Source organism: Aotus nancymaae, unplaced genomic scaffold (genome assembly GCF_030222135.1).
Source record: "Aotus nancymaae isolate 86718 unplaced genomic scaffold, 86718_ANA_hifiasm-v0.15.2.pri h1tg000059l, whole genome shotgun sequence".
NCBI classification, from domain to species: domain Eukaryota; kingdom Metazoa; phylum Chordata; class Mammalia; order Primates; family Aotidae; genus Aotus; species Aotus nancymaae.
Genome location: NW_026988473.1, coordinates 41,597,065 through 41,624,604, shown reverse-complemented (window position 1 = coordinate 41,624,604; position 27,540 = coordinate 41,597,065). Strand labels below are relative to the sequence as shown.

At 42.2% G+C, this 27,540-nt stretch overlaps 1 protein-coding gene across 1 annotated transcript; it reads right to left on the bottom strand.

Annotated features, from left to right (window-relative positions):
* Nucleotides 1-651: 651 nt before the first annotated feature.
* SPTY2D1 (SPT2 chromatin protein domain containing 1) lies at nucleotides 652-27,075 on the bottom strand. Its single transcript, XM_012456520.2, has 6 exons — nucleotides 26,841-27,075; nucleotides 13,257-13,371; nucleotides 10,796-12,331; nucleotides 7,312-7,483; nucleotides 6,490-6,567; nucleotides 652-4,184 (listed from the first exon to the last, which is right to left on the bottom strand). Exons 1-6 carry the CDS (start codon nucleotides 26,898-26,900, stop codon nucleotides 4,091-4,093), a joined length of 2,055 nt encoding a protein of 684 aa, XP_012311943.2. The 5' UTR covers nucleotides 26,901-27,075; the 3' UTR covers nucleotides 652-4,090.
* Between the last annotated feature and the right edge of the window lie 465 nt (nucleotides 27,076-27,540).

Below are 27,540 nucleotides of genomic sequence, written 5' to 3'. Positions count from 1 at the left end.
GCAGTGGCACAATCTCGGCTCACTACAACTCCACCTCCCAGATTCAAGCGATTCTCATGCCTTAGCCCCGAGTGGCTGGGATTGCAGCATACACCACATTTTTGTATTTTTAGTAGAGACGGGGTTTTGCCATGTTGGCCAGACTGCTTTTGAACTCCTGGCCTCAAGTGGTCCATCTGCCTCCGCCTCCCAAAGTGCTGAGATTACAGATGTGAGCCACTGTGCCCAGCCTGCCTCATATACATTTCTAAGGACTCCTCTTCTCAGGCATCTCAAGCTGTTATAAGAGATAGGACGCTGCTCATTTTGACAAGAGAAACCATATACCCAGCTCTGTGTCCTCCCTCCATTTGAGTAAACTTCCAAAGCTTGACCCACTAAACTAGATTCCGTTGCTCTGACCATCTAACAGTTCTCTTAACATGGGTGTCTGAGAGCAGAACAGTTCTCTAAGCTGGTAGGGGGAGAGAAGCACTATCATCATCATGCAGGCATGAATGGGTAAGGGAGCGTAAGCAGAGGAGTGTGTGCAAGAGGCAAACCCTATCTCTGAAGTGTGACGAGTTTACCGAGGTTTCTAGCTGGAAAAATGTTCAGGGTGATGAGATAAATATCTCAAAGTTTTGATCAATAAATGCAAACCAGCAAAAATATCAATAAAATATTTTTAATGCCTACAATTTCTTGTATACATAAATTGCAAAACTTTCACCTGTATATGCAAAAGTATATTCTCTTGCAGGTCAAACAGCACCAGAAAACAAGCTAAGCTATCTAAAATTTTAACTTGATTTGTCCATTATGTAAAAGACAGGATGGATTTAATAATGCCAAAGAAATCTCTATCTCACTCTTAATCATACACTAAATGCCTGAATAATCACATCCACTCAAAAAATAAATAGTAGTCTAATATATTCAGCACATTGAAAATAAAACAACCAGTCTCTCTTCATATATTTATTCTCTCTCCAAACATGTTTTGGTCTCTGGCTATATCTCAGAAATTTACTAATAGCTGCTTTTAAGTTATAAAACAATAATTTATTTATTGGAGAAAATCTTGGGGATTACATTAAAAATGAAAATTTGAGAGTTCCCACAGACTTTTTTTTTTTTTTTGAGACGGAGTCTTGCTCTGTTACCCAGGTTGGAGTGCAGTGGTGCTATCTCGGCTCACTGCAACCTCCACCTCCTAGGTTCAAGCGATTCTCCCACCTCAGCCTCCCCAGTAGCTGGGATTACAGGCACGTGCCACCATGCCTGGCTACTTTTTTGTATTTTTAGTGGAGACGGGGTCTTATCATGTTGGCCAGGCTGGTCTCAAACTCCTGGTGTCAAGTGATCCGCCCGCCTCGGCCTCCCAAAGTGCTGGGATTATAGGTGTGAGCCACCACACCCAGCCAGACTTTTTTGTTAACAGTCTTTGAACCTTTTCATGGCACACACGTAAGGCTGCCTGTGACATGTGGTACCCTGGCCTCCAACTGGACATAACTGCATTTATAGTTTAGAGAAAATATAAAGTTCTGAAAGTAGCCTTAAAAGAAGTGCCCTTTGCGTTGACACAGCAATGTCAAAAGCAAGTGGGACTGTGCAATCAGAGCCATGAGTTTTATGAAAACTCCTTTCCTTTCACATCATTTGTTAGAGAATGCTGTACCCATGATCATGTAACATTATTACAATCATGAAATATTACTACATTCGTGATTAACATTACCCAAAAGGCACATCTTCAAATGTTGAATTAAGAAAATCTGAAAATCAAAACAGTAGAGACTACATTAAAAATCAAGCATTTAATTTGTAAACCTTAATGAAATAACAGCTTACTCCAGTTTCTTCAAAGGTTTGTGAGCTTTTTGTAAGAATGGTCAGGAAGTGCAGAAGAATAACATGGAAGACAGGATTTGGAAGCAAGGCCAAAATTTAAAAGACTTAACCTTTTTTTTCCTTTTAATTGAGCCACAGAAGTGCTCTTTTATAATGTTGATGCACATCAACATTTGTATTATAGAAATGCACTCAGAAGTAACAGACACGTAAAGTTAAAACCTGATTCTTCCTACTAAGTTCTGGAAATGTATTCTAACACAATGGTACCTTTCTGTACAAATAACTGTACCATATCATAAATTTACTGCTAGTACACTTTAAGCCACCAAAAATCTTTCAGCTGTGACAAGCACTTGATTGTAATGACAGATTTCAGAGTCTGAATGTTGAAAAAAATATATATCCAAGAAAAAATTTTTGAAGGGGGAATAAAAACACATAAATGGCAGCAGAGGAACTGATGTTCTAAGCCTATTTTATTACATGGGACATCACACTACCCTTAAATCAATTTCACTGAAGGTATTTGAGATGGGTGAGATGAAATCAATAGGATTTTCTGCTACCAGTGTGATAGTTCTATACATAGTTACAAAGGGTGTTATTCCTAGTGATGAAGACACCTTTCATGGGATTCAATTTAAAAATTAAATCTTTGCATTTTGAAAGTTTGAAACTCAATTCAAAACGAGTCAGTCTTAAAAGACTGCCTCATATGGTCCCATTAAGGAAGGCTAATGATGGTAATCTGTAATACCCAAACTTGAAGAATAAAGACTTTATGGATAAAAAGGAATAAACCAAAACATTTGGCCCGCTGAAGTATAAGGGCCTGCTGCAGGACAATCCCTCTTACTTCCTAATCCCCACCATACAATGGCTTAAGATAGCCAGAACATTTATTGTAGAACTGTCATACAAGCTGATGTCTTACTTCCCCCAAGCCTTCGTACTTACGGTCAAGGATAAATGCTCTCTAGCATCATCTCTCATTTTCTGTTGCAGACAGTTCTTGAGACTTGGCTTCCTTCCAGCCTCATCCTAAGTCAGCCTGACTGGAACTGCTTGGACTTGAAGCTTAAGGGATATCAAGTCTATATTTATGACTTTAAAAGGGTAAAAATGAATTTCCACAGCTCAGTAAAATACTGATAACAGGGAACATCCCTTCCTACCCCGGGGGAAAAATCTCTTCACAGTGCATAGTTTGAAATCAAAGTGCAATATGGGCAAAAACAGAAGGTGGTGCTCTTGATAACCATAAATTTAGTTTTTGGTTTTCTGCCTTTAATATTTGCTAACAAATTCAAGTTAAAAATGAAAAGTCATTAATGTCAAGAGGTATGGGGGCACCTTGGGATTTCAAAATATCTTTATGATGGGGGAGGGGAGTGGGGAACCTCACGTTACTTCCTTATTTTATAAACTATTACTCTTTCAAATTTCATGTTTGAATAAAATATTTTTTCTTCAATATAAAAATGATTTTTTTTTTAGATAAAAAAATCAATCAGCACAGTGACCTTGTCTATCTTACACTAAAGCCAATATAACTGAAAGGAAAACTTAGAAAAGAATATTACACTGTTATAACCTGTATTTTAACTTGAAAATGTTTTCATTAATTCCTAACCACCTAAATTAATGAGTAAGAATGCTCAGCATCCAATCCATGAATAATACAGAATATAATTTATTCTACTTTGTACTTCAAAGTCACAGGATGACATCCATAAGATAGTTATAAATCCTACTCTACATTTTCAAGTTCTCAATCCATAGATTAGGACAAGTCACTTTATTGCTGGCAACATTCATGGAAGGTCCAGGTTTCTAATAAAAAGACTAAGTTTGATTGGGAGCAGGGCAGTGCCCTACTCACAGATTAGCAGAAGAATTACAGAAGTCAAGAGACAACCTTTTTTTTCCTTTCAAAGTAGCAAAGGAACAATAAAAGATTGGCTGACTGGTGAGTGGCCCCACATTAGAGTGCATAGCTCATCAGGATCAAGGCTGGCATCTGTGAACAGTTAACTTCATAAGAGCACAAGTGGGCATTGTATCATCTGCATTACAGATTTCACCCTGGAAAATATCTGAAAATATTTTACGCTCAAATGACAGCCTGCAAATAACAGTATGCATTCCTTCTCCTTGAGTACCAAAGTATAAATCTAAAATGATAAGGGGGCTTCAGTCTGAAGGCAGGAAATCCTTGCAGCAGAGAATTTCACAAAAATAAAAGCAGCTGCTAACGCCTCTTCAGCTTCTTGGCCCTTCGACGTTGCATTTCTTCTTCTTCACGTCTCATTTCCTCTAAGTCCTCTTGCATACCTAGTCTTAAGCTGCCAAAGAATTTTTAAAGAGTATTTATCAATATACATGAGATGATCACGTTCCTTAAAAAGAATGAAATTTCCAACTGGGAGCTCACATGGATTGTGCTGATGCTCTCAAAATGCCTCAAGCCTTTATCACTGAAAACAAACTAGTAGGGATTTTTTTTTTACCAGGGGCCACAGAACCAAATTGTACTGGGAAAAAGAACTCACCCCCAAAACTTTATATTTCCATTAAAATAATAAAAGTTTATCTCAAAAGCTTTTAAAAATAAACAGCAAGAAGTATTTATTCATTAACTAACATTCTATTTTTGTTCTTTTCCAACACTTTAGTTTGAAATTTTATCTAGTTGATGGGAGGAAGGGCAAGAGAGAGAAAAAGATTTAGTATCCTCTGGCTTGACACTGAGGTGAATTATTTACCTATAATAATCAATACTATGGCCAGGCACGGTAGCTCAGGCCTGTAGTCCCAACACTTTGGGAGGCTGAGGCAGGCGGATCACCTGAGGTCAGGAGTTCGAAACCAGCCTGGCCAACATATAGTGAAACCCTGTCTCTACTAAAAAATACAAAAATTAGCTGAGTGTGGTGGCACACACCTGTAATCCCAGCTACTTGGGAAGCTGAGGCAGACGAATTGCTTGAACCCAGGAGGCAGAGGTTGCAGTGAGAGGAGACTGTGCCACCGTATTCCAGCCTGGGCCACAGAGCAAGACCTTGTCTCTTAAAAACAAACAAACAAATAAACAAAAAAACAGTCTGGTCAACATGATGAAACCCCATCTCTACTAAAAATACAAAAATTAGCTGGGTGTGGTGGCACATGCCTGTAATCCTAGCTACTTGGGAGGCTGAGGCAGGAAAATTGCTTGAACCCAGGAGGCAGAGGTTGCAGTGAGCCAAGATCACGCCATTGCACTCCAGCCTGGGTGACAGAACAAGACCCTGTCTCAAAACAAACAAACAAACAAAATACTATAAACAAAGTAATTACTTTTTACTCCTAATGGAGAATATTATCAAACAGAAATCAGAGGACATCGAATATACCTACATCCCTGAGGTCAGCAATGTTACAGGTTACCAAGACTGAGATGTGTCTGATGCAGAAAGAACAGCAAGAAGTAGCTACAACAGGATTAGGGGAACCATCTAACATTTACTGTGTACCTACACATGTGGGGCACTGTACTAGGCACCTTGTACACATGTCTTAATCCTCATAATACTTAAATGAGTAAAACAGTATATTCTCATTTTACAAAAGAGAATAGGCTGGGCGTGGTGGCTTACACCTATAATCCCAACACTTTGGGAACCCAGGGCAGGAGGATTGCTTGAGCCCAGGACTTTGGGACCAGCCTGGATAATAAAGCAAGACCCCGTCTCTTAAAAACAAAACAAACAGTGACAGTCTAGTGCAGTGGCTCATGCCTGTAATCTCAGCACTTGGGGAGGCTGAGATGGGAGGATCACTTGAGGCCAGGAATTTGAGACTAGCCTGGTCAACACAGTGAAACCCCATCTCTGTTAAAAAACAAAAAAACAAAGGCCGGGCGCAGTGGATCACGAGGTCAAGAGATCGAGACCATCCGGGTCAACATGGTGAAACCTCGTCTCTACTAAAAATACAAAAAATTAGCTGGGCACAGTGGTGCGTGCCTGTAATTCCAGCTACTCAGGAGGCTGAGGCAGGAGAATTGCCTGAACCCAGGAGGCGGAGGTTGCGGTGAGCCGAGATCACGCCATTGCACTCCAGCCTGGGTAACAACAGCAAAAACTCCGTCTCAAAAAAAAAAAAAAAAAAAAAAAAAAAAAAAAAAAAAAAAACCAGCCGGGCGCAGTAGCCCACGCCTGTAATCCCTGGGAGGCTGAGGCGGGAGGACCATCTGAAGTCAGGGGTTCAAAACCAGCCTGACCAACATGGTGAAACCCTGTCTCTCCAAAAAATAAATAAATAAAATTAGCTGGGCATGGTGGTGGGCGCCTGTAATCCCAGCTACTCAGGAGGCTGAGGCAGGAGAAACTGCTTAAACTGGAGGTGGAGGTTGCAGTGAACTGAGATCACGCCACTGCACTCCATCCTGGGTGTCAGAGCAAAACCGTCTCAAAAAAAACAACAAACCATAAAAACAAAAACCAGTGTAAAAACAGAACTGCTAAGGAATTTGTCTTAAGGCCCTACAGCTAGTAACAGGAGAGGAATCCAGAATTCTGTGGCCCAAAGCCCCAGTTCCCAATGGTGCAACTGTAGCAATAAGCAGAAGGAAATTTTTAGCACAAGTGTGTTAAATTTTACGTTTACCTCTTTGCTTCTTCCTTCTGCTGCTCTTTCCAACTACTTTCCATGTAACGTAAGGCATAATCACTTTCATCTTTGTATCTGGTAAGAGGAAATCAAAATGATAAAAAGAGAACAAAACTTTAATTTTCTGAAAAACTACATCCTCTCATTTAAAAAATCAATACCTCCTTTAAAACTAAATCAGGCACATATTTAGAATTACTCCTTGCTTGGCAGCGAGTGACAGGAGTGGAGGATGGATTGAGGTAGGTTTCTTAAGTAAAGACAAGTTTTAGATAAGCCCTTATTACCCTCAGAGGAGAACTATTCTGAAGCTAATGTTCATGAAGGTACCAAACCTACAATGTTTCCTCAACTCACTCACCTACATTTACTTGATAATTTATATTAAAATTGGAAACTACAGTATATATGAAAATTATTTTATATATAATAATCTAATTTGAGCTTCATCACCATCATGAGGTAGGAAAAGACTTTAGACCAGAGGAAACTGAAGCAGATTGGTTAACAGACTGACCAAGAACACAAGGCTTGTTCTTTCAAGAGCCAATCTGCTTCTACTACACTAAACTGCTTCATTCTCACTAAACAAACGATAACAATTTAAAAAGGTTATTTTTTGGTCTTCATGCAAATAACTACATAAACTACTTTGAATTAAATATAAAATATTTAGTGCTAAAAATTTATTTAAAATAATAATCACCCAAGGGTTCCTAATTAAGAATTGTATTCAGTGCCTCAACTATTAGTTTATTACTACCATGACATGAATTATTCAAAATAAAAAAAGTATATCAAAGTTATCTTTAGTCTTACTTTTTTCGGTCATAACCAAAGATTTCTCTAATGTGCTTGGATATTTCTTCCTGAGGCTCTCCTTCATCTTCGATAAAATCTTCCATTTCAGAGTCATATTCATCATCGTCATCTTCCTCTTCATAGTCTCGCTGCCTTTTGTAACCAGTAGGGAAGGGAAGCCTTTGAGGACCTAAGAAACCATTATTTATAAGGATGTTAAAACTTAAAATAGTTCCAATGGAGTTCTATGTAAACTGAAATTGTGAGCTATCATTAAGATGGTGTCCTTAAAAACCAGAGCAAGCAGGCTGGCCCTTAGCACGGAGTCATCATCCTTGCTGTGTCATGGTATCCAGAAGGAATAGAACTCCTGTTTTATCCCAGGGCTTACTAGAAATGTCTTGTTAAATTTTCTAGCTTAGTAGTGCCAATATTTCTGAATTTATAAGATGAATAAATTTTTTTCTTTTTTTTTTGAGACGAGTTTCGCTCTTGTTGCCATCTGGAGTACAAATGGTGTGATCTAGGCTCAATGCAACCTCTGCCTCTGCCTCCCAGGTTCAAGCGATTCTTCTGCCTCAGCCTCCCAAGTAGCTGGGATTACAGTCATGTGCCATCATGGCCGGCTGATTTTGTATTTTCAGTAGAGAGGGTTTCTCCATGTTGGTCAGGCTGGTCTGGAACTCCCGACCTCAGGTAATCAACCCGCCTCGGCCTCCCAAAGTGCTGGGATTACAGGTGTGAGCCATCATGCCTGGTCAAGATCAGTAAAATTTCTTTTTTTTTGGAGACAGAGTCTCACTCTGTCACCCAGGCTGGAGCAGTGGCATGATCCTGGCTCACTGAAACCTTCACCTCCTGGGTTCAAGTGATTCTCCTGCCTTAGCCTCCTGAGTAGCTGGGAGTCATGCCATGACAGACAGGTGCATGCCACCACACCTGGCTAATTTTTTTGTACTTTTAGTAGAAATGGGGTTTCACCGTGTTAGCCAGGATGGTCTCGATCTCCTGACCTCATGATCTGCCTGCCCTGGCCTCCCAAAGTGCTGGGATTACAGGTGTGAGCCACTGTGCCCAGCCCAGGATCAGTAAAATTTCTAAAAATGCAATTTACAAACCTCCATAGAATCATTAACTTTTGCCAAAACACCAAAAGTAGTAACTACCATCTACTATAACCACAACTTCATTTAAAAATTTAAAGTTGGCCGGGCGCGGTGGCTCAAGCCTGTAATCCCAGCACTTTGGGAGGCCGAGGCGGGTGGATCACGAGGTCAAGAGATCGAGACCATCCTGGTCAACATGGTGAAACCCCGTCTCTACTAATACAAAAAATTAGCTGGGCATGGTGGTGCGTGCCTGTAATCCCAGCTACTCAGGAGGCTGAGGCAGGAGAATTGCCTGAACCCAGGAGGCGGAGGTTGCGGTGAGCCGAGATCGCGCTATTGCACTCCAGCCTGGGTAACGAGCGAAACTCCGTCTCAAAAAAAAAGAAAAAAAAAAAAAAAAAAAAATTTAAAGTTGATCACGATTCTCAGAATTATATTGTTCAAACTGAGTAAGTATGACTGTAGGAAAAACTCACTACATTATCCTTATTTTTGTCATTTTGCTAAAAGACTCATAAAAAATGCAAAAGACAGGCATTGATCAACAGTCCAGCATCTGGGAATAACTACTTTCTAGTTTTTGATTACAGATACTTCTTCTGTTCATCTACAGTTGTTTTTATTTATTTATTTATTTTTTTGAGACGGAGTTTCGCTCTTGTTACCCAGGCTGGAGTGCAATGGCGCGATCTCGGCTCACCGCAATGTCTGCCTCCTGGGTTCAGGCAATTCTCCTGCCTCAGCCTCCTGAGTAGCTGGGATTACAGGCATGGGCCACCATGCCTGGCTAATTTTTTGTATTTTTAGTAGAGACAGGGTTTCACCATGTTGACCAGGATGGTCTCGATCTCTTGACCTCATGATCCACCCGCCTCGGCCTCCCAAAGTGCTGGGATTACAGGCTTGAGCCACCGCGCCCGGCCTACAGTTGTTTTTAATTTGCATGGCTTGTATCCTAGCTTAGTTTCTCAAACTTAATTCAGTGACATTATTATTTGTTGTCGGGGGGCTATCCTGCACATTGTCTGTCAGCAGCATCCCTGGCCTCTATCCAGTAGATGCCAGTAGCATTCCCCCATCCCTAGTTGTGATGATTGCCAAAAGTCCCCTTGAGGGCAAAATTGCCCTCCTAAAGAACCAATGGATGGCCAGGCGCGGTGGTTCACACTTGTAATCCCAGCACTTTGGGAGGTCAAGGCGGGTGGATCGCGAGGTCAGGAGTTCAAGACCAGTCTGACCAACATGATGAAACCCTGTCTGTACTAAAAATAGAAAAATTAGTTGGGTGTGGTGGCGCGTGCCTGTACAAATCCCAGTACTCAGGAGGCTGAGGCAGGAGAATTGCTTGAACCCTGGAGGTAGAGGTTGCAGTGAGTGGAGATCGTGCCACTGCACTCCAGCCTGGGTGACAGAGCGAGACTCCCTCTCAAAAACGACAACAAAAAAGAATCAATGGTCTAGCTGAACTAGGAAATTTAAAACAAGTAATTCAATCATTGGTTCCCTTTTATATTCTCCATGGTGCCTAATGAGTGCTTTAATAAATGCCTATTAGCATGAAACAACTATGACCTAGCAACTAGCAGGTGCCACCAATGATCCTGTACCTTGGGACAGTAGATTCCTGAAGGATCAGTGTTTAGGACCTTGATACTAGCCATTATAACGAGCAGAAACACAAGGACAGTCTAAAAACAGTTCCTGGCACATAATGGGTGCCCAAGAAATATCTGCTGAATAAGCTGACAATGACACTCTGATCCTTGAAGACAGATATCTTTAGTCCTCAGGAAAAAGTACATTACTTCATCCACTGTAGCATATATAAGTCATGTACATTCACCCTGAATGTTCACAAATCACAAAGCTAAGTTTATCACACTTGGGGACGTTTCAAGGGTGAACATAGAGATCCTAGACAAGTCTCTTTTTAAAGACCTTTCCAAGTCATGATCATTAAAGGAACTCTTGGCAGGAAATGGTGATTCATGCCTATAATCCCAGCACTTTGGGAAGCTAAGGAAGGATGATGCCTTGAGCCCAGGAGTTTGAAACAAGTGTAGGTAACATACTGAGACCCAATCTCTATAAAAAATAAAAAGTTAACTGGCCATGGTGGCATACACCTATAGTCCCAGCTACTTTGGAAGCTAAGGTGGGAGAATAGCTTGAGCCTATGACTGTGTCTGGGCAACAGAGCAAGACCCTGTCTCAAAAACAAAAAAAATAAGGAACTCTAAACCATAGGGCAGATAAAACATCAGGATTCTATCAACACTACAGTACATTAAAGGGCAGCACATGAAGGGTTCACAGAGTCCCTGATAATATAAAAACTCTTTCCAATTCCCTTATGACAAATACATACTCTTCAGGGTGAGGGGAAATTTTACCTTGGGCAGATCTGTAGCCAGATAGGGGAGGCTTCATTCCATTCATCTGTCCATTGCTGGACCGGCTAATGATATTCTTGGAAGAAATTGTTTCTGAGACAACAGTACACTTAGGCTTTATGGTGGGACCTGAGCTACTAACTGTTCGCCCAGGTCCCAAGCTACTCACTGGTCTTCCTGGGACTGAACTACTGACAGTCCGTCCAACTGGAATTGAGCTACTTATGGATCTCCCCAGGCCACTGACTGACCGCCCAGGGGGGCCTGAGCCACTCACTGGTTGTCGACGTTCATGTGGACTGCTCATAGGCCGCCCAGGGCCACGAGAGCTGCCCAACGGTCTTGCAGAACTACCTGAACCACTGATAGGTCGCCCAGGGCCACTTGAGCTGCTTGCAGGTTGTCCAGGGCCACATGTACCAGTGACTGTCCGCCCAGAGGGATGTGAGCCATTGGTTGGCTTCTTGGACCCACTGATTGATCGCTCAGGTCCTGAGCTGGAGCTGCCATTCTGGCGCCTGCGCACAGGGCCAGAACTAATTGTGGGCCGAGCAACCCCTGTGCTGGGCTGCCCAGGGGCTGAGCTAGAGCTGCTGCCTGGCTGCTTGACACCTGGACTCTTAGCCTTATTGTGTGGGGTGACCATGGGCCCAGGCCTGGAATGGCTAGGATGAGACGGAGATTTTTTGGCTTTGTGCTCCATAGCAGATTTCTGAGTCCTGCTAGCAGAAGTCTTTGGGATACTTGGTGAACAGGCGCTGGAATGAGGCTTTCCAGCTCCATTGAAAACAGGTCTGTCATGAACCTCACGAAGTAAGGGTTGGGAGCTATTGCCAGATCCTGCCTTGATCCTCTCTTCTGGCATGGATTTGGATGAAGACAAAGCTAAGTGCTTCTCATTGGCCATGCTGGGTCTTGATTTCTTCTCGGCATGAGGAAGGGGCATTCCTTTGGAAGAAGGATGCCTGTCTCCAGAACCTTTGCTAAGTTTTGTGCCCACACTTTCTTTCTGAGAGGGTGTCTTTTTGGACACAGTTGGAGGTAGTTTAGCATCTGTCTCAAGTTTTTTTCTCCTATGCTTTCGTTCAAGGAATTCTCGCTCCCTAAGTTCTTCTGCAGTCATAGGTCGCTCTTCTGATTTCTTCACTACCTTGATTTCCACTGGTTCAAACTGCTTTTTCTCAGCCAGTCTGAGTAAATCAGTGAAGTTCATGGGTGGTGGGGCACTTTTAAGGGGGACCTTTGGTTTGCTCTCAACTTTGGGAGGTTCTTGCTCTTCCTCATACTCCTGCTCTGACTCTACATGATTGTATTCAAGGAATTCATTCTCTTCTTCCATTTCATACTCTCGGTCGGTTCCTTGGCTGGTACGGCTTTCCGTCGCCTGCCTCTTCTTTGACTTTTCCTCAATAGGGATCCCATCATAACCATGGAAATTATCCTTTGTCCTCTTGGCCATAGCTCTTGCTTTCTTGTCATGTTTGAGCTCAATTCGCTTTTTCACTAGTTCTTCTTTTCTCCTTTTCTCCTCTAAGGCTAAAAGGGACAAAACAAAAATAAATTATTTTAAGACTCCAGTATGCTCAAGTGAAAACACAATGTTCAGGTTACAGTTTGAAGACATCTAGGAATTAAATGAGGAAGTCATTTGAACAAGTATCAATTGAGTCATTTTTTACATAATGAGTAGGAGACATATGGGTTTTTCTATATGACTAAGCAAGTGAGAGTCTTGGTTTTCAGCTTTAAATATAGAAAATACTTCGGATGGGCACAGTGGCTCATGCCTGTAATCCCAGCACTTTGGGAGGCTGAGGTGGGCGGACTATGAGGTCGGGAGTTCGAGACCAGCCTGACCAACATGGAGAAACCCCATCTCTAAAAAAAAAAAGTAAAAAAAAAAAGAAGAAAAGAAAATACTGCAAACTGAATACATTACCAAGTTAAGGGAACATCAGTATCCACTTAGCAGTTGTTATTAATTATAATTCAGTGAACACTTAAACATACTGAATCAGTTTCTTTGTATTTGCATTAAGTAGAACTATTCAAGATAAAGGCTTTAAAACTTATCTCTATTTTAGCCTTTTAGATAGTATTCTGTTAATACAAAATGAGTAGAAACACTTTCAGAACCAAGGTTAAATTAAAGAAAGACTGGAGTTCTTATTGGGGACTTACTATGTCCAATTAGAAGACATGGTTACTAACCCCTAAAAAGCTGTTACTTCAAGGGGAGAAAAAAGAAAACTTTTATACCAATGATCAAGATAAGATATGTATAGCCATGAATACACACACAGTCAGTTAACCTGGACACACAAACACACACACACGCACACACGCACCCCCTCCCAAATCTGTTGGCCTGTTATGTTTTTATAAATAGCCACTGGTTTAGTACAAACTGGATGTGAAGATGGAAGACTTTAAAATTGAGAATAAGGCTATAGATACATACCTTTTTGTCTGAGCTCCTCTTCTTTCCTTTTAAGAAAAGCTTGTACAGCTGCTGATTGGACACCTTTAACTTTTGGGTCTTTTTTTGGAGGCCCCACTGCCAAACTATACCTTTTCTAAAAATAAAAACAGTAAAAGTTATAAGCAATTTATAACTTTTAAAATGTATTATTAGGTATAAGGCACTGTGCCAGGTAATAAGAGGTATAAATGTTAACTGTGAAACCTATTCTGAATAATTGAAAGATCATATAACTCATAGTAAAGCTTAGCTATAAAATTTCAGACTAAATATTTATTATGTATGGCTATTTTTGAGTACAATTTGGGATGTTACATATTCTATTATATTCTATGTAACACCCCAAAATAACGCATAATGCATAAATTAACAATTCACAGAAACACTGTTTTCAGGCTATTTTCCAAAAAAAGTACCTGGACTAGATAACTAAATGAAATCACCACTTCGAAGAATGGATTATTTGTGTTTTAAAATTCTGATAGTGGCTAGGTGCAGTGGCTCATGCCTGTAATCCCAGCACTTTAGGAGGCCAAGGCGAGCGAATTACAAGGTCAGGAGTTTGAGTCAGGTCAGGAATGCCTGGCCAACATGGTGAAACCCCATCTCTACTAAAAATACAAAACATTAGCTGGGCATAGTGGCAGACACCTGTAATCCCAGCTACTCAGGAGCCTGAGGCAAGAGAATCACTTGAACCTGGGAGGCGGAGATTGCAGAGAGCTGAGATTGTGCTACTACACACTGTACTCCAGCCCAGCGACAGAGTGAGACTCTGTCTCAAAAAAAAAAAAAAAAAAAAAAAATCCTGATTTAGGCCGGGCACGGAGGGCTCACGCCTGTAATCCCAGCACTTTGGGAGGCCAAGGCAGGCGATTGCCTGTGGTGGGCAGTTGGCGACCACCCTGGCCAACATAGTGACTCTGTCCCTACCAAAAATACAAAAATTAGCCAGGCGTGGTGGTGCATGCCTGTAATCCCAGCTACTCAGGAGGCTGAGGCAGGAGAATGGTTTGAACACAGGAGGCAGAGGTGCAGTGAGCTGAGCTCACGCCACTGTACTACAGCCTGGATGACAGAGCAAAACTCTGTTTCAAAAATAAATAAGTAAATGAATAAAATTCTGATTTTAAAAAATAGCCTTCCTGGTTGGGCACAGTGGCTCACACCTGTAATCCCAGCACTTTGGGAGGCTGAGGCGATGTGGATCACCTGAGGTCGGGAGTTTGAGACCAGCCTGACCAACATGGAGAAACCCCATCTCTACTAAAAACACAAAATTAGCTGGGCATGGTGGTGCATGTCTGTAATCCCAGCTACTCAGGAGGCTGAGGCAGGAGAATCGCTTGAACGTGGGAGGCAGAGGTTGTGGTGAGACGAGACTGCGCCACTACACTCCAGCCTGGGCTACAGAGTGAAATTCTGTCTTCCTTAGAATGAAGATTTCAAAGTCCAACTTTTCAAACAAACAGAAAATAATACTCCTCACAACTATTTTCTCTCCTTACTACTCTACCCCAGGTGATTTTCTAGTAGGGACTTAAAGCTACATGTTATTTTTCTTAGAAAGTGGAAACACTGAGGTTTTACTTTGACCATACACAAAGGCTAGGGGCAAACCATAGCAAAAAGCATTTCAAAAAATCTATGCAAGAAGGGCCCAATTCTCAGTAACTTTTAGCTGTAGCTCTTATGTTCACTAAATGTTAATTTGCCTCACAAACTCTCTTTTAGACAGGTTTCTGTAACACTCAAAAAATGCTTACATTATCCTGGCACAGATGAAGTCTTTGGACCTCAGTTTTTATGTAACTACATCAAGAAATTACTAAACTCAAGTTATGTTAATTTGAACTACAAAAGGAAAAATATTTCCACTTTATAAGTACCTATTATGAGAGAAATATGATAAACACAGAGCTAAAATAAATTCAGACCAGGGATGATTCACTTCTAGGACCATTCCACATTAAATCCAGGAAATGAGATTTTTAAAGTGTCCTCTTTTTTGTTAGGCAGATGCCATTCTCATCTAATGTACCTGTTGCTGTGGCTAGCAGAAAAAGAAACATGTCCAAGAACAAATGGAGACAACTTAGGAACAACTTAGAAATCAAAAAAGTATTCCCAAATATTTATGAAATTCTTGGAGGAAAGCCAAAAGATATGTGCTTACTATAAGGCTGTCAAATACGACATACCTTGAAACAGGCTGGAAGTTCCAACCAAATTAGACTACCAATGATACAGCTGGCCAAGGAAGCAGGCTCTAATCCAACCAGAAAATCTTGCATGATAGTAATGCTGAGAAGTGACATATCCCTGATAGAGAGAAATCCCAAGACAGCATCCATATTTCTTTCCCAGTCACCTTGGCTAGGTCCCAGTGAGATCCTTTAAATAGTCCATATCTTTGTAAATTTAATTTTAGACTCTTTCCTTAGTGGACAAGGGCTCAATATTTAAAGGAAAAAAGGGAGAAGGAAAGGAAGAAGAGAAAGAGAATACTGCTAACCTAACTATACATATATATATATATATAATTGCCCTAGTTTATAAGAAAAGAACCACAAACACAGGTCTTAATCACAAGGAGCTTACATTTTCATTGTGGAAAGGGTACCATGAATAGGATTCAAAGTTAAGGTATACAAAAACTCATAAGCGGAGGCATGCACACACTCCACTCCACCCCATTAGGGATTTGGAAGCAGAGGAAGGTGGATTTTCTTTTTCACCAACACTTAAAATTTTCCTGGCCAGGTGCAGTGGCTCACGCCAGTAATCCCAGCACTTTGGGAGGGTGAGGCAGGAGGATCACTTGAGCCCAGGAGTTAAGAGGCCAGCCTAGGCAACATGGTAAGAACTCATCTCTTAAAAAAAACCAAAACATTTCTTTTCCTTTCCCTGTCCATTATATACCTCATAGAGTTGCCTGCCAAATCAAAGTTCCACATAAGGTTTTCCCCAAGAAAAATGCAAATACAAATATTGGCATTACTTATTTAAAACAGGACTGGTTTGCTGTCTAGATAACCTAGCACTGAGCACTATCTAACATGACTTTGGGATAGATAACTTTTGTCTTAACCTGGGACTGCAAGAATTAGAAAATGGGATATGACGAACCAAAAAGCTGCTCTTGACTGGATACTGGTAAACAGAGTCAATGGGGCACAGTTTTATTTTTTTTCCTTTTGAGATGGAGTCTTGCTCTGTTGCCAGGCTGGAGTACAGTGGCACTATCTTGGCTTACTGCAACCTCCACCTCCTGGGTTCAAGCAATTCTTCTGCCTCAGCGTCCTGAGTAGCTGGGACCACAGGTGTGCGCCACCATGCCTGGCAACTTTTGTATTTTTAGTAGAGATGGGGTTTCACTGAATTGGCCAGGCTGGTCTTGAACTCCTGACCTCGCAATCCACCCGCCTCAGCCTCCCAAAATGCTGGGATTACAGGCATAAGCTACCACGCCTAGCCAATAGCCAATAGGGCATAGTTTAATGCAGTGTTTACCAAGCTTCAGTCATTTGCATTCTACCTTTATGATTTTTGTCTTTGTGGTATACTACCCCTACTATTATTTACTAATTTAAAAAAATATACAGACCTGGCTGGGTACAGTGCCTCACGTCAGTGATCCCAGCAGTTTGGGAGGCCGAGGCAGGTGGATCGCCTGAGGTCAGGAGTTTGAGACCAGCCTGGCCTTGAACTCTGGTAAAACCCCATCTCCACTAAAAATACAAAAATTAGCCAGGCATGGTGACTCATACTTGTTGTCCCAGCTCCTTGGGAGGCTGAGGCACAAGAATCGCTTGAACCCGGGAGGCAGAGGTTGCAGTGAGCCGAGATCATGCCACTGCACTCCAGCTTGGGCAACAGAGTGAGACTTGGTCTCAAAAAAAAAAAAAAAAAAACCAAAAAACATAGACCTAACATCATGATCTGTTATTATAGCTTTACCTCAGCAATAATATCCATAAAATGACTGACTTGAACAACTAGTTATATTTTTCCAATTCATATAAAAATACATAGTATTAAAATAAAAAATTTTGTAAAAATGTAAAAATATTTTAAATGATATATTTGTATACCATTTACATCCAGGCCCTATATGTACTTTTTTTAAGAAACACTGACTTGCTGGGCGCGGTGGTTCACGCCTGTAATCCCAGCACTTTGGGAGGCCGAGGTGGGTGGATCACAAGGTTAGGAGTTCGAGACCCAGCCTGGCCAACATGGTGAAACCTCTTTCTACTAAAAATACAAAAATCAGCCGGGCGCAGTGGTGCGTGCCTGTAATCCCAGCTACTCAGGAAGCTGATGCAAGAGAATCACTTGAACCAGGGAGTCTGAGGTTGCAGTGAGCCAAGATCGTGCCACAGCACTCCAGCCTGACGAGAAAGCAAGACTCCACCTAAAAAAAAAAAAAACACACTGACACAATGACTTAGTCTGGGCGTGGTGACTCATGTCTGTAATTCTAGCACTTTGGAAGGCTGAGGTGGGTAGATCACCTGAGATCAGGAGTTCGAGACCAGCCTGGCCAACATGGTGAAACCCCATCTCTACTAAAAATACAAAAATGAGCTGGACGTGGTAGCAGGCACCTGCAATTTCAGCTACTTGGGAGGCTGAAATGCTTGAACCTGGGAGCCAAGATTGCTCCAGTGCACTCCAGCCTGGGTGAGAAGAGTGAAACTCAGTTGGTGGGGAGGGGGGAGAAACACTGACTTAGGGAACACTAATACAGGAAAGGCAGAAAAACAAGGAAGGTGGTGTTCAGGAACTGATTTGCTTTGAAAAGAATTACAAAAAAAAACTAGAAAAGAAGAAAAGAATTACAAAGAGTACTTATAGCTTTTTTTCGAAGTATACACCTATTCTCATCAATTTATATGCCAATTTCAAATTCTGCCCTTTTTTAAACACCTCTAATTGTAAAGGCTACTTAAGCTGGCCTCACATTTAACCCAACAACTTTGCCATACTTGTTGTCCTGTCCTTATGATGCAGAAGAAATTCAATAAATCTATAAAATGTCTATTTTGTTGATCTTCTAGGAAACAACTTAAAAAGCCAGTAGTAAGGCAAGGTCAGCACTGCTTTAATGAGGCTTAATCTTGTTTACATGAACTGAGTGATAGTCGATTTCTTATATTCTCTGTAGCTCAAAAATGTACTCAGTCCAGGCATAGTGGCTCACACCTGTAATCCCAGCACTTTGGGAGGCTAAGGCGAGAGGATCGCTTGAGCACAGGAGTTCAAGACCAGCCTGGGCAACACTGGGCGACCCTGTCACTCCAAACAATTTAAAAATTAGCTGGGCACAGGGGCACACCTCTGTGGTCCCAGCTACTCGGGAGGCTGAGGCAGAAGGATTGTCTCAGCCAGGGAGATGGAGGCTACAGTGAGCCGTGGTTGTGCTACTGCACTCCAGCCTGAGCAACAGAGTAAGACCCTGTCTCAAAAAAAAAGCACTCAACAGCACAGGTACCAATAAAATATTAAAACACTCTTAGGAAAAGTTTAGGTTCACAACGTAAAAAAAGACTGGGTCACCAGCCAGGCGTGGTGGCTCATGCCTGTAATCCCAGCACTTAGGGAGGCCGAGACAGGCGTATCACAAGGTCAAGAGATCAAGACCATCCTGGCCAATATGGTGAAACTCCGTCTCTACTAAAAATACAAAAATTAGCCGGGCATGGTGGTGCGTGCCTGTAGTCCCAGCTACTTGGGAGACTGAGGCAGGAGAATTGCTTGAACCAGGGAGGCAGAGGTTGCAGTGAGCCGAGATCACGCCACTGCACTCCAGTCTGGCAACAGAGCAAGACTGTCTCAAAAAAAAAAAAAAAGACTGGGTCACCATAGATCATCTTTATAAACATCTTTCAGTGGCCGGGCATGATGGCTCCATGTCTGTAATCCCAAGACTTTGGGAGGCTGAGGTGGGAAGATTAATTGAGCCCAAGAGTTCAAGACTAGACTGGTCAATATACTGAGACCCCATCTCTACAAATACAAAACTTAGCCAGACATGATGATACACGCCTGTAGTACTAGCTACACGGCTGATGTAGGAGGATGGCCTGAGTCCAGCAGGTAGAGGCTGCAGTGAGCCATGATTGTCAGGCCCCCATAATCAATTTCCTGAAATGAATCTTACTGGTTCTGTGGAGAACACTGACAGATACAGTGGCCTTTTGTATCTGGTTTCTTTCACATAGCATGTTTTCAAGGTTCATGTTGTAGCATGTATCAGTATTTCCTTCCTTTTGTGGCTGAACAATATTCCATTGTATAGATATACCATCTATTATTTTTATATTCATCAGCTGAATATTCAGACTGTCCCTACTTTTTGGCTATTATGAATAATGCTGCTGTGAACATTTGTGTACAAGTTTTTATGTGGATGCACATTTTCCTTTCTCTTAGGTATATGACCACACATCTTTTTATCTATCATTGAGCAGGCAAGACCTTTCAAAAGGGGGTTGCAATCAGACCCTGGTATCAAAAGATGTGTTGTAATGGGGAATATTTTAAGAGACAGCTCCCCAGTCCCACACAGGAGTAGCCCAGTGGAGAATCATTAAAAAAAAAAAAAAAAAAAAAAAAATCTTCAGGCTGGATTACATTTTATACTACTTAACAAGCCAGAAGAACTATTTGGTACCCCCCCACCCCTGCATCAGATGATCATCTTTAGTTCTAGCAGCAGCACATCAAGATGCACCCATCAATTCTGAATCTGATTCAAGGCACCAGGCTGCTTCATTGTTTGAGCTTCATGAAAAGCAGCTGGACAAGAGTTTCTTTTATCCTAAGCATATTCATTTTATTACACTGCAAGCCAACTCAGTCATTCTGCTACACCCCAATGAATGATCCACCACAGTGATGCTTGTCATTTAAATACAACATCAGAGGTTTTTGCCAAGATTTGTAATTCTGAAGCCAACAGATTTAGAAAATATTAAGTTACTTTAAATCATATCTGTTCCTTGCATTGAAACTGTATCACCTCGGTCACATTAAGAAAATAAGGAGATGTCAGTCTAGAAATAAGTGTACACAAAATACTGTATGTTATGTTGGAATCAACAGTCAATCCCTGGCCGGGTGTGGTGGCTCATGCCTGGAATCCCAGCACTTTGGGAGGCCAAGGTAGGCGGATCACCTGAGGTCGGGAGTTCGAAACCAGCCTGACCAACACGAAGAAACCCTGTCTCTACTAAACATATAAAATTAGCCAGGCACAGTGACGCATGCCTGTAATACCAGTTACTCAGGAGGCTGAGGCGGGAGAATCGCTTGAACCTGGGAGGTGGAGGTTGTGCTGAGCCAAGATCTCACTATTGTACTCCAGTCTAGCAGCCTGGGCAACAAGAGTGAAACTTCGTCTCAAAAAAAAAAAAAAAAAGTCAATCCCTCCATGAGAGCTGTTCTTTACTCAGGAGATAACATATTGTTTTAATTGTAGAAAATATAAATTTTCTGATGGCTTTACATAAGAGATTTATAACTGGTTAGAATTAGGAGTTAGGAATATTCAAAGAATGCCACATCCTTAATTTTAATAATCACCAATTTTAAAAATTTTTCTCAGAACATCAGAGTCAGGGAACGAAAGTAGGCCTGGAAAACCAATGGTTCCATTAGAACTATTTAGCTGGGTGGCTAAGAGGGTAAAAATTAGTAACATGCCTCAAAAGATGCTATTCATAATTGCCATGGAGTTAGATGTAAATTTTACTGTTACTGCGTTTATAAAAACATACCTGGTTATAAAATGTTATATCAGATAGATGTCTCAAGGAGTCTCTAGTCCAACCTCTATGTTAGAAATGGCCCTGAACAGAGACATCTGTGTATTTACTGGCAATCACACAATTTATAGCAGAGTCTGAATTAGAATCCAGATCTCCTAACTCAGCCCCAAATGTTCTGACTACAACACACCTTACTTCTTTTTTTTAAGAGAGAGAGTCTTGTTTCCTCAGACCTTGCCTATATAAAAGATCCTCAAATCTCTCCATTTTGGAGCACTTCATTTGGCTATTATGAATAATGCTGCTGTGAGCATTTGTGTACAAGTTTTTATGTGGATGTATGTCTTCCGTTATCTTGGGTATATGATCACAAATCTTCTTAATATTGAGCTGGCAAGACCTTTCCAAAGGGGGTTGCAATCAGATCCTGGTATCAAAAGATGTGGTACCGGAATATTTTAAAAGACAGCTCCCCCTATCCCATAGGAGAATCATGTTTAAGAAAAAAAAAGCTGCATGCTGGGTTACATTATATTCTACTTAATATGGCAGGACTATCTGGCACAGAGAGGATGCATCTTGAAATACATATTTTGAAATGTTCTGCTGTAGGATTATCTGTCTGCTCTGTGGAGTCTGCGTCTCCCCAGGAAGCCACCCTCAAACAGCACTCAAATAAGCTCAATATCATATTGCCAGGACCTCATTATTAAGGTTAACAGATCCAAGGGTGGGGAGCAACCCAGTTACAATCCGTTATAGAGCAAATGTTACCTGCAGAAAAAAGTCTTCTACAAAAACTTTGTTGTTGGCCCACACTGTTCTTTAAAAGAAAATGTTGCAAATCATTGGCTTCTTTTAAATACAGGGAGCTTCGCACCTATCGTTTTTTATCCAGACTATTTCAAGAATTTACATTATCTACCTGACCCCTGATGACATCTGAATTTGCTGTCCTAGTTACTCTCCTGGGCTCTAACTTTCAGCACCTGTGGTTCTTATCCTTAAGGGGCTACAGGCAAACCCCCAAATTCTGGAATACCTGGTACCACATGAAGGTTTGCCCTTTACCTTTTGGTTTGGGGGCGGTCACACCAGAGCTTCAGTATCTTTTCTGGGTTGTTTTTCACAGTCTGACTGGGAGAAAGACCACATACCTTGTCTTATGCTTTATAAGCCATCAATTATAGCTATGTGATGGCCAGGTGTGGTGGCTCGCGCCTGTAATTCCAACATTTTGGGAGGCCGAGGCGGGCAGATCACTTGAGGCTAGGAGGTTGAGACCAGCCTGGCCAACATGGCAAAAACCCATCTCTACTAAAAATACAAAAATTAGCCGGGCCTGGTGGCGCACAGCTGCAGTCCCAGCACTCAGGAGGCTGAGGCCAGAGAATCACTTGAACTAGGGTGGTGGAGGTTGCAGTGAGCCAAGATTGCATCACTGCACTCCAGCCTGGGCAACAGAGACTTTGTCTCAAACAACAACAACAACAAAAATTATAGCCATGTGAAACCTGTAAGAATCCACATCCCAAGCTCTACTATTGTACCAAAACAAGACAACTACTTTGTTTTTCCTACTAGAACCCAGGGAGAAAAAGTTCAAGTTTACCAAAAATATCTTTTCTTCTGTATATATAAACAGTGAGAACAACTGGTTTCATCACCTTGATCAGCAGTCATTATTTATTTCAGTTTTCCACTGGGAAATAATAGTGTGCCTAATATTTCTGGGTCTGATGCCATTCTACCTTTAACATAAAAACAATTTCTGTTAAAAAGAAACAAAAAAATGATGATTAGGGAAATACTCATAGCTTCTCAAGCCAGATACGATAGGTACCTTTAAAAGATAAGAGCTCTAGCCAGGCGCAGTGGCTCACACCTGTAATCCCAGCACTTTGGGAGGCTGAGGTAGGCAGATCACGAAGTCAGGAGATGAAAACCATCCTGTCCAACATGGTGAAACACTGTCTCTACTAAAAGTACAAAAATTTGGGTGTAGCGGTACGCGCCTGTAATCCCAGCTACTCAGGAGGCTGAGGCAGGAGAATCGCTTGAACCCGGGAGGCAGAGATTTCGCCACTGCACTCCAGCCTTCCAGTCTGGTTACAAAGCAAGATTCCCTCTCAAAAAAAAAAAAAAAAAAAAAAGGTCTGAAGGTCTGAAGTGGCTGTACCGGTTTTGGATTTTACTCTAATGGTTGCTAGTCACTGGATTTCCTTACCATAGCAAAGCTCTGACCTAAGAACTCTGAAGACTTAAATTTTGAGCATTAGCTCTCAGAGGTTCCAAATGAAGGTAGGAGGAGAAGGTGGCTAACAGGGAAAAATCAATCAATCAACAGAGAGATGCAGTCTAGTTGTTAATTACTGCAAAGCCTCTGTGGTTCTCAGATCAATTAATCAATCAATTAAGTTTATATCAGCAGGGCGTATATAGGGCAGGGAGGGGTGTAGCTGTCTCTTTTATTCTTTTTTTTTTTTTTTAAGACAGAGTCTCGCTCTGTTGCTCCGGCTGGAGTGCAGTGCCATGATCTCCACTCACTGCTACCTCTGTCTTACTGTAACCTCCGCCTCAAGGGTTCAAGTGATTCTCCTGCCTCAGTTTCCCAAATAGCTAGGATTACAGGCATGCACCACCATGCCCCACTGATTTTTGTATTTTTAGTAGAGATGTGGTTTCACCACGTTGGCCAGGCTGGTCTCCTGACCTTAGGTGATCCACCGGCCTTGGTATCCCAAAGTGCTGGGATTACAGGTGTGAGCCACAATGCCCAGCCAGAAATAAAGCTGTTAATTGATATTATAGTTTCTAATTCTCTATTTGCTTTTAAAATTGTGAAATATCATAGACATAGAGTACAATGTAACAAATTATTACAAAGCAAGTATCCCTGTAAGCCACCATCCAAGTCAAGAAACATTTCAAGACAGGCCTGGCAGTGGCTCATACCTGTACTCCCAGCACTTTGGGAGGCCGAGGTAGGCTGATCACTTGAGGCCAGGAGTTTGATACCAGCCCCGTCTCTACTGAAAATACAAAAAAATTAACTGGGCCTGGTGGCACACACACACGCCTGTATTCCCAGCTACTCCGGAGGCTGAGGCAGAACAGCTTGAACATGGGAGGTGGAGGCTGCAGTGAGCCAAGATTTTGCCACTTGCACTCCAGCCTGGGCAACAGAGTGAGACTCCATCTCAAAATAAAAAAACAAACAAACAAACAAAAGGATGAAAAAAGCTTTCTTTTAAAATGGATGGCAAAAAAAGAAAAAAGCTTTATTTACAAAAAGATGAAATAAATATGGGCAAATGTTAATATGCTAAATATGGGGTATGGGCATATTGGAGATGCGTAAATATTCCTTATGTTTGAAAGTGTCCAAATTACTTTAAGCTGATAAAGAAAAAGTAAACAGAACTGTTAGATAAATCAAGTTAAAGCAAGATCATGGATGAAATCTGGCTGGGTGTGGTGGCTCACACCTGTTATTCCAGCACTTTAGGAGGTCCAGGTGGGTGAATCACTTGAGGTCAGCAGTTTGAGACCAGCCTGGCCAACATGGTGAAAGCCCATCTCTACTAAAAATACAAGTTAGCTGGATGTGGTGGCGTGTGCCCGTAGTCCCAGCTACTCAGGAGGCTGAGGCAGGAGAATTGCCTGAACCCGGGAGGTGGAGGTTGCAGTGAGCTGAGATCGTGCCACTGCACTCCAGCCTCCAGTCTGGCTGACAGAGTGAGACTCCATCTTAAAAAAAAAAAAAAGAAAAGTAACTACAGTCTTATTCTACTCCTCAATAGTTTCTTTTGTGACTTTAATTCCATATAAAAAGATAAGAATTATAATGCTGCTAACTAAAACTTCTGGGCTTACTAGCTTTGGTGGGGAGGGGTCAGAGAAAAGCATGATACATAAAATATATGTAATATATATCTATATTATCTATTAATTTTTTTTGAGATGGAGTTTTGCTCGTTGCCCAGGCTGGAGTGCAATGGCAGGATCCCGGCTCACTGCAACCTCCGCCTCCTGGGTTTCAGCAATTCTCCTGTCTCAGCCTTACGAGTAGCTGGCATTACAGGCACATGCCACCACACCTGGCTAACTTTTGTATTTTTAGTAGGGACAGGGTTTTATCATATTGGTCAGGCTGGTCTCGAACTCCTGACCTCAGGTGATCCACCCACCTTGGCCTCCCGAAGTGCCGGGATTACAGGCTTGAGCCACTGTGCCCGGCCATCTATTAAATTTTAATTTACTTTTTTCCCTTTTTGATTCCTCTGTTATTCCAATCATAGATAGATAGATAATGCATATATTATAAAATATATACATATTTTGAAATTTTCTGCTCTAGGAATATCTGTCTGCTTCTCTCCCAGCAGCTACTGGCTTTTAGAATAAATGACTTAGTTTTGTTTCTTCCATAGAACAGTCCTGGGCATCAAAGTTAGTACTATCTTTGACCTCTACTGAAATTCAGTAAGATCTAGAATGAAATATTGACCAAATTATCCAAAGACGAATGGTTACTAGACCCAATATTAATTCATCTGGAAAATTTACAGATCAAAGTATATCTATTGATCTGGGTTTCAAAGGTTTGAGTCAATACCTTCAACATGCAAAGCTTATAACTCATAACTCATGGCTTAGAGGAATGATTATTCAGAGTGCTTGGGATAGGGGATGGCTGTGTGTGTGTATACATGTATTTATAAACATACAGACTTTTTTCAGATCAATATTTTCAAAGGGATAAAAGAATGAACTGCACTCAGAAGACAAAAGCGGCAGAAGAGTTAAAAAACGAATATTGCAATATACGAAAATCTAGGAAATGAAGAGCACTTCTTGGGAGCTCAATAAATTCTAGCTGAATTGACTTTGACAGTCGTTTTAGTTCTACACCTCCCTCCTTAAACCGCAGGCATCACAATGCAACTCGTCGGTTTACAGCTGTGCTGTGGGTACCATTTGACGATCTGGAAATGATTAGCTTATGCAAAACAGCCACAACCCCAGAAACCAGGCGCTCTCCACCACTTTAGCATTTAAGTCTTACACCGCTCTTGCGACTGTAAGCGAACTGACAAACATCTACTGAGCAAATAGGACCTATTTTAAACAAAGACTGAAATCTGGAAAGCTACAAGTAAACGGAAGTTGAAACTAGCTCACCTGTTCTGTTGGCCAAGGATTTCGTGGAATCTGCTAAACTTCTCTTTCCCAAACAAAAGATACCCATCCCCTGGGAGGTGATAATTTAATCACCTCGGTGGCTGAGTGGGTGGGGCCGAGTCAGAGAATTCTTTAAAGAAATCACTAAATGTTTGACCTGAAGATCGATGAGAAGCCAGCCAAAAGGCTATCAGGCCAAGTACCCCAAAGCCTCTAACTCCCTTCCATACATGCTTCTTTCCCAACCTCTGGGCTGAAGTTTACGCCGAAGCCAAAAACTACCAGCGCTAGAATCTACTGCATGCCAGGCACGGCTCACTCACCGCTTTCACGCAATTCTAACTAAAACACCCAAACCGCAAAGTCCCTGATGCAGGGGTAAATAAGCCGGCGAAACCCATTCACAGGAAAGCTCCTGCATCTCGTTCAAGCCCTTTCCCCTCCCCGAGTTCCCAAGAGTATAAGCCCAGAAAAAGGAAATAAGGCGTCCTGGTCTTTCCCCTCCCGGAACCGATGGGCGGCTGCCTAGAAGTTCCATGGGCCACACACATTCAGAACTTGGAAGACTGGGATCCCCTACATTGAAGCCCCAGCTGCTACTTACCGGCACATTGTTGACACCTTGTCCCTTGGAAGCTATTAGGAGAATTTCTCTGAAGTCCATGGTGGGCCGAGGCGGGAGAGACTAAGGCCAGGCACTCGGAAAGGACTGACAGCACACCTAACCGAGGCGCCCAGCTACAGCCAAGTGCACTGCCTCGGCAGTCCCACTCCCACCCCACCTCTACGAGACCACTTCCGGCGCCTTCCTATGCCGTCTGCCCGCCCCCTTCCCTCCACGGCCTATATCCTTTCAGGGCCGCCATGGAGCTCGCGAGTCCCTGCGTAACTTCCGCTTTTAGGCCGAGATTCGTACAAACGTGATACGTGGCTGCTGGCGTCGGCCCAAGGGGCAGGGACTAGGCTCTTTAGCGACCAAAGGGGTGTGGCTAAGTGGAGAGCAGCTTCCCTGTTGGCCCGTGCGCGCTGCGTTGCCTCGTCATCTTGGTGCTCCTTGTGAGCTCTGGGTAGGGAAAGTGAGAAGGTCGAGGGTTTACTTGCCAGGCCTGGGTTCTCTGGGTGTCACGGGTGGGCGCGTAGATCCAAAACGGCGGCGCCACAACAGCTTAACAGACAGGTCTCGAGCCAGGGGTTCGGCTACCGGTGTCTAGACGCTCGTGAAGCTGCGCAGGCGCACACGGCAGCGCTGTGGTCCTGTCTCGGATGCACATTACTCATCAAATTCTGGCACCTGCTGTGCGCTC